The sequence below is a fragment of the Platichthys flesus genome, chromosome 2 (assembly GCF_949316205.1).
Source record: "Platichthys flesus chromosome 2, fPlaFle2.1, whole genome shotgun sequence".
NCBI lineage: Eukaryota > Metazoa > Chordata > Actinopteri > Pleuronectiformes > Pleuronectidae > Platichthys > Platichthys flesus.
In genome coordinates, this window is record NC_084946.1 from 15108837 (window position 1) to 15116642 (window position 7806).

The 7806-nt window shown below is 43.1% G+C and overlaps 2 protein-coding genes across 2 annotated transcripts; both read left to right on the forward strand.

Moving 5' to 3' along the window:
- Positions 1-806: 806 nt before the first annotated feature.
- On the forward strand, positions 807-5134 carry rft1 (RFT1 homolog). The gene is made up of 10 exons (XM_062400711.1): positions 807-1066; positions 1155-1240; positions 1508-1630; positions 2180-2471; positions 2550-2684; positions 2766-3026; positions 3107-3251; positions 4097-4202; positions 4284-4533; positions 4645-5134. The coding sequence occupies exons 1-10, from the start codon at positions 1004-1006 to the stop codon at positions 4807-4809; spliced, it is 1626 nt and encodes a 541-aa protein (XP_062256695.1). The 5' UTR covers positions 807-1003; the 3' UTR covers positions 4810-5134.
- Positions 5135-6325: 1191 nt separating this feature from the next.
- On the forward strand, positions 6326-7556 carry mustn1a (musculoskeletal, embryonic nuclear protein 1a). Its single transcript, XM_062411490.1, has 3 exons — positions 6326-6579; positions 6671-6800; positions 7132-7556. The coding sequence occupies exons 1-3, from the start codon at positions 6571-6573 to the stop codon at positions 7227-7229; spliced, it is 237 nt and encodes a 78-aa protein (XP_062267474.1). The 5' UTR covers positions 6326-6570; the 3' UTR covers positions 7230-7556.
- The last annotated feature ends 250 nt before the right edge of the window (positions 7557-7806 follow it).

The following is a 7806-nucleotide window of genomic DNA, read 5'->3' on the forward strand; positions in this document are numbered from 1 at the left end:
GATGGATATATATATTTATAGATAGATAGATAGATGATAGACAGATGATACATAGATATTAATTTAGATGATTATAACAATGCCATTATTGGTGTTAGTATTTTGTTATTATTATTATTATTAGGCCATATTGAAATTGTAAGGATTATTATTATATTATTATAATTTTTCTATTTTTATTATTGCAATGTGTGGTCATGCTTCAATTTCATCGGTTTCTATAAAGACATGCGTGTGTTGGCAACAGGAGATAAGCCTGGTTTTACAACTTATTAGGGCCCAAGCATGGACACGCACTGGCAGATAGGGAGGCCCTATTGAGATTGTATTATCATTAATTTTTTTCAGGCAAATGAATTGGCTATTTGAGGGCTTTAACGTGCTCAAATTCTCACACCCATTGAAAATGGCCCAACCCCAGGAGGTTCACATTGACCTCTCTTCACAAAAATCGATACACATGTGTATCATTACCAGACAAACAAAAAAGGTGCAATTAGAAGAACGCAACAGGAAGCCTGCTGTTTTGTATTTTGTAGCCATTTTAGCCATATTCCACATATTCCGAAGTCATTATTTAATTTTTTCAGGCAAAACGCATGCAACGCTTCAAAATGCTTGTGCTTGGGTCCGCTCAGTGCTGCTTTGCAGTCCTAGAAATTATGTTTCCAATTATCACCAATGAGTCTCCTCATTTCTAATTATTATTATTATTAGTTACCTTATCAGAAGGATGACTGCGACCTCTAGCGGCTTCACGCAACAGCCATAACGCTCTGTGACGTCAGCTCGTAACGTGACTCCATTCAGTGTGTACGGAAGTGGAAGCACTGCTATCACGCTGTCACACTGTTGTTGGAAGAAGAAGTAGAAGAAGAAGAAGAGTTTTAAAGTAGAATGAGACAGTTTTCTCAGTTTGTCTCCATGATGGTTTTACTTCGTAGAAGGCAGCGGCCATCTTGTCTGATTAACTCTCTGTAAGAGTCACAGTAGAAAGTCCACGATGAGCTCTGAGGACGTGCTGAAGAACGCGTCGCGGCTGGCGTCTTACAATGTGTTGCTACAGGTACATGGAGCCCGAGCTGCAGCCCCGTGCTGACACAGCTCTGTCAGGTAATGGCTGACGTTGTCTTCTCTCGTTCCTTCGGTCTCAGGTTATGTTCCGTGTGCTCACCTTCCTGCTGAACGCGTTCACCCTGCGCTTCGTGTCCAAAGAGCTGATCGGGGTCGTTAATGTCAGGTGAAGAGAAACAAGAGACAAGAAGCACAGACACATTTCACTGCCTCCGCTGTTCTAACGCGCGTGTGTGTGTGTGTGTGTGTGTGTGTGTGTGTGTGTGTGTGTGTGTGTGTGTGTGTGTGTGTGTGTGTGTGTGTGTGTGTGTGTGTGTGTGTGTGTGTGTGTGTGTGTGTGTGTGTGTGTGTGTGTGTGTGTGTGTGTGTGTGTGTGTGTGTGTGTGTGTGTGTGCGTGCGTGCGTGCGTGCGTGCGTGCGTGCGTGCGTGTAGGCTGACACTGCTGTACTCCACATTAGTGTTTCTGTCCAGAGAAGCCTTCAGGAGAGCGTGTCTGAGTGGAGGATCAGGGACCAACCACAGCTGGAGACAAGTGATCAACCTGCTGTGGCTGACGTGAGTTCAGTTTATAAAGCATCTTACAAAAACTAAACCGTACACTTATCCCTATCCCTGAAAGAACAAAGTTGGAATATTGCATGAATTGAAGTTGGAACATTATGATAATAACGTTGGACCATTATGAGAACTATTGTCCGTTATCACAAGCATCAGGTCTTTGAATATAAGACGAAAAATGCACATATTCTATGTAGTTGTAGGAAGTTGTCTCTTAAAGTTGTCTCTTAAATGGAGGACCAAATACTGAATGAGAAGTGGTCAAAGTATGAGTCTATCATTTGTTACATCTGTGGGAGGATTCATAGCATCTCAAGAAACAATAGGGTTATTCATCACGATGTTGGATCCAGAAGGAATGGAACTCAGGGGAGCGCAGGTTTTTGTGCTTTTTCCTAAATGTTCCTAGAATGACTTTTTGTTTTCACTCACTCTGCCAAGCCTGATGTTATGGAATGGTCATTAATGCATTCATCTGTTATGGACGTTGACTCATCTTGTGTATTGGATGTTTGTCTGTGTGTCTTTACCTCTGTCACCGCTCAGGCTGCCGCTCGGTGTGCTATGGGCCTCCCTGCTGGTCTGCGTGTGGCTCTGGCTCCTGGAGGTCCCAGATCCCCAGACCGTCCCGTACTACGGCCCTGCTGTGGTGCTGTTTGCCCTGTCAGGCGTGCAGGAGCTGCTGGCTGAGCCGCTCTGGGTCCTGGCCCAGGCTCACATGTTTGTCCGCCTGAAGGTGGTCGCCGAGAGTTTAGCGATGATCGCTAAGTGCAGCGTAACCGTGGCGCTGGTGGTGTCGGCCCCTGAATGGGGGCTTTTCATCTTCTCTGCTGCTCATGTAAGAAACCAGCTGAAGTTTCTCTCATCATTACAGTCAATTGGTCTTTCACGTGTAATCATTAGAATCTTTTGTCAGTTGGTGTACACAGGATTCCTGGTGCTGTGCTATGGGGTTTACTTCATTCGTTTCCTGGGCTCTAAAGAAGCAGAGAAAAGGAGTTTTCCTTTGAGCTGTGTCGGAGATCTCTTTCCCTGTAGAGCAGAGGGAGAGGTAGTTTATCACCCAAAGTCAAAAGAATCCTCAAAATGAAACAGATTTTCAAAAGTGTCCAACCTGATTATGTTTTTGCAGGCGCTGGTGGACTGGACTCTCGCCCGGCTCACGTGGAGCTTCTTCAAACAGTCCTTCCTGAAGCAGATCCTGACGGAGGGCGAGCGCTACGTCATGACCTTTTTAAACGTCCTCAGCTTCGGAGACCAGGGTGTTTATGATATCGTCAACAATCTGGGCTCCATGGTGGCGCGCTTCATCTTCTTGCCCATCGAGGAAAGCTTCTACATCTTCTTTGCCAAAGTGCTGAAGAGAGGTTGTGACGTCAGAAGTCAGAAACAGGTTGGAATTTTGGAAATAAACAAAAGGTATCTTCGTACGAGAAACTGCTTGTCAAATTTGACTCCATCTTGCCTCCTCAGGAAGACATTGCCATAGCAGCAGATGTCCTGGAGTGTCTGCTGAAGCTGGTGTTGGTGATCGGTCTGATTATCACAGTGTTTGGCTACGCATTCTCTCACTTGGCTCTGGACATTTATGGCGGCTCTCTGCTGAGCAGTGGAGCAGGTCAGTGAACTAACACTGTGATCCCAGGAGAAACCCAGATATTATGGAAATGCATTCACTTGAGAAAAATAAATTCTGCTCTGTTTTTCTGAATTAACTGGATAGTTCAAATTCCTTGTACTTCCCATCTGAACAATTCCTGAGGCCAAGCCAACTAACTTACAATAATGCCATCTATATTTCTTATAGAAACAAGCATCTTTCGATGTCTAAAACCCAGGTGGGGATTTGTATGACATGAGGAGATTTACATCCCCTTAAATTGATAATGTGTAGAATTTAGTGACATCTAGTGGCGGAGTGTCATGTTGCAGCTGAATAACCCTCGACTCACCCTCCCCTTCCAAACATGATAGAGAACCTGTGGTAGCCTTCTGTTGTCATTAAAACTCAAAAGGTGTTTAGTTTGTACAGCTTGGACGAGTGTAAAAAACATGGCGACCTCCGTAGAGAGGACCTGCTCCAGTTGTTCTCTGCTGTCGTCCCCCACAACCCTACTCCGGGCAATCTGCTCTCTTCATCTAGAGGAACACTCCCAAGTAATATTCACAATATGGGGAAAATCCCTCCATGCATTGTTGAGCTATAGTGAGCATGCACACACACACGCACACACACACACACACACTACGTGTAAATTACTTTTCAATATTTTGGCGGCTTTGCACAAGACGCTCTCTGGACAAGGACTTTGAGCTCTGTCTTTATTTTAGAAAAACAATACAGAATTCTTTTTTTCATCTGAAGTGAATGCAATAACCTTCCATATGATACAACCCACAACAAGATATAAAGCTCTATATTGTTTGATATCCTAAATGGTCTCATATGTAACTTTGTTGAAGGGCCTACTTTGCTGCGGTGCTACAGCTCCTACGTCCTCCTGCTGGCTGTGAACGGCATAACAGAGTGTTTTGTATTTGCTGCCATGAGCCAAAAAGAGGTTGACAAGTAAGACTCTCAAAATACACAGAGATACAGGCGTCGCAGAGTTTATCACCTGTCGGTTAACATAGTTTGTTTTGTTCTCAGGTACAACCTGGTGATGCTGGCTCTGTCTGTGTCTTTCCTCCTCTTGTCCCACTGGCTGACCTGGTGGGCCGGCGCTGTCGGTTTCATACTTGCAAACTGCCTCAACATGGGCCTCCGCATCTCACACAGCCTGCTTTACATACACCGCTACTTCCAGTCCAGTCAGTGGAAACCACTGCGCGGCCTCCTGCCCTCCCCGCTCCTGCTGCTGGCGCTGGCAGTCAGTGGAGGTGTCACAGCAGTTTCTGAGGTATCAGACAGACGTCCTTATTAAGTTGCTTTCTTTTTTTTAAATGTTCCTGTAAAACCTGATATGATATCGGTGGCCCTAACTTGAGCTTCTCTTCCTCTCTGGTTCCAGAGTGTTTTCTGCTGTGACACCGGCTGGATACTGAGGATGGTCCACATTGGAGTCGGTGCAGTGAGTCTACTCTGTGTGGTTGTAGCTGTTCTTCTCACGGAGAGGCGGATGATTCAGTTTGTGAGGACTCAGCTGTTTCCCCAGTACCGAAAAAAACACTCGTAAACTTGAGTGAAAATGGAAGGAAACGTCTGCACCGATACAAACAGCGGATCCAAAGCTACTAACTGACATTGACCGGTTGTGTGAATGAAACCCAACCAGGAAACGGACCTCTTTGTGTGTGAGAGAGATATTTTCTCTGCAACATTCCTGTGTCGTATGAAGGAACCTGTCGTGACTGTTTCAGGATCTATTTAAGCAGATGAATGTATTTTCTGAAAATGTGAATCTGTTACAAGGATAGTTTGTCCCAACCAAACATAACTAGGGAATGCTTTTCATATTTTCAATGTTATAATTAAACAGTATGAAGTTTTGCGACATCAAATGACGACCATTTGTCATATTTAATTTCACTCTTTTGGAGGTTCCTGTTGTTATTTAGGTAAATTTCAGGTTTCAATAAAATCGGACTAAATTATGTGACACAGCACAAGACAATACATCTTCCTTTAAATCAGGGTTTTAACTCTGTCTCAAAATGTATATTCTGAATTTAAGGCCTTAAAAAGTCTAAACATTTTACGCAATAGGTCATAAATTTGTGTAGGTAGGTTTTAATTAGGTTAACGTTCATTTGATGCTACTTGCATTGTGAGTTTTAGACATAAAGAAATGTTTGGGTGGCCTGTGTAGTTTGTAAAGACTCTTTCTCTTTCTTTCTTTTGTGTTGTTGCTCTTTCTCAAATATACATATATGCCTATGTTGTAATGAATTAACAAACAAGACCAACATGAAGTCTATAAAGGCCTTGGTCATAGTCTATCTCAGTTCACTTGGCTTGGCTGTGGGAAAGACTATGGTCACTGTCACTGAGATAAAGTGGCTCTTAAGGGTACTTCTATCTTAACTGCTTCACTGTATCTTCAATTATGGGGAACTGTAAGTAAATCTAGGACTCAGATATGCCTTCATATCTGTCAAACTTGACAACGACTTAAAAATTCTTATGTCAAGTGATAAATTGATAAATATTTCATAACACTTTATTCATTCCAACACTATAATTATTTCCTTTGTCTCGTAAATGTTAATTTTCCTGGTAATAAATGTCCCTTTTATATTAATATTGTCACACAGGAACACAATTTGTGATGCACAGGTTTAACACAATGTTTGTGATTTACTTTTTAGTCTGTGAGAACCTGACTGGTTTTAATGTGACCACTTTACTGACATGTTGCTGAGAAGCACTGGTTATTTGTTGTTCTTTCCTCAGTTGGGTTCGTCCCTACGGGCGAGTCATTACATAATTATAGGAAACAAGCAGGAAAGCATGGGAGCGGCAAATCATTTTCCACTCTCTGCTCTTTTAAGGAAGTTTTAGGACAAAGTCATTTCTTTTAAACGTTGAGTCCTGGTTAAGTAGCTTTCAGGTCACCAGTGCAATTAGAAAGGTGGTTTGACAGCAGGAGGGAGGAGGAGGACACACAGACGGAGACGTGTGTCACGTTGTTGCATCCCTGGGATGTTCTCGGGGGGGGGGGATATGCTGCCACCACTCTCAGCAGTGAGCTCGTCATTTTCTCATGTAGCAGCGGGGGAGACAGCAAAGCAGGACAAAAAGCAGAGAGAATGAGAGGAGGAGGACTCTGAACAGTCGTTACGTCATTTGTTAGTGTTAGGAACAGATTTATTGTCCTCTGGAGAATCTCTTCCTGGTTGTGTGTGTATATGCGAGCTGGACGTACAGGAGGAAAACAGTACAGCTGACACGGGAGAGGAACCTTACCTAACAAGATATTTTCACCTTCTCAACCATCATGTCTCAGGTAAGTCACTGTTTGAGGAAACAACTCCTTGTGGATTTGATGCAGAAATTGACATGGAAATCTCTGATGTGTTCTCGACTTGTTTCTCCAGCCAGGACAGGGAGAGGATGAACAAATGCAGCGTCCTGAGGTGAGTGAAGACGATCTGACTGAGGCAAAGGGCAAACTGGGCAGTGGTGGGCCAGCAAAGAGCAAGACGTTTGAAGTAATGGAGGAGTGCGGTGAGGACACACACACACACACACACACACAAATAATTTGACACTCCTCTTGTAGATGGATGCCAAAGGAAACTCTAACTTATATCATGCATGGTTGAGCTTTAGGCTTAAATCTTGTCAGTGTGCTTGTGTGTGGGGCGTTTCTCAGGATGTTTCCACTCCATATACAGAGACCACACTCTGTCTCACGCGGTGGGATGAGAAATGAAGTGTGTGTGTTTAGTGTGTGTGTTTAGAAAGAGCATATCCTCACTCTGACTCAACCTCTCTCTCTCTCTCTGCCTCATCAACAGTGAAGTATGATGATTGTTTATTTCTCTCTCCTTCACAGCCAAAGTGGGTAAAGCTGCTCCCTCTGTGTTCAGTGGCGCGAGGTCCGGAGCAGAGACGGTTTTGAACACACGTTCAGCTCGACCGGTCAGAAAGTAGCTGAGGGACTTTCTGACCATGAGATGACGACACCTGTTCCATGTTAGGGGGGTTTGGTATACGTTGATTTACAGCTGTATTTACACTTCAGTCTGTGAACCATCGTGTTAAAATAAATTTGTAGTGGCCTGGCTTTGTTAATCTTTGTCCTGCTTGTGTTTGGGCTCTTAACTGGTTTCTCCAGGTTTTAACAAGTCAAACTTTAAGACTATTCAAAACCATAATGAATGAAATTTAAGATTTGTGTAGTGTGTGACAGATATGATGGAATATCTCAGAATAAGTTACATTTAGCTGTTATGAGTAGGTGAAGTAGCACAATAAATAATTCTCACTCCACATTGAACTTGTTAATATTTTGTGTAAGTTTCTCAAAACTTATTCCCACAACCAACTGCTCAAGAAAACTAGAGATTAGAAAAAACAAAGGTCTTGTTTGTAGTTTCATTAGTTTGCTCATATATCTGTCACGTTGAAAAAGAACTACAATACATAATCAAGACCGATATGTATTTAATGCCTCAAACATAATTTCAACATATTTAAGACTTCAGGGCTGAAATTCAATGGATTTTAG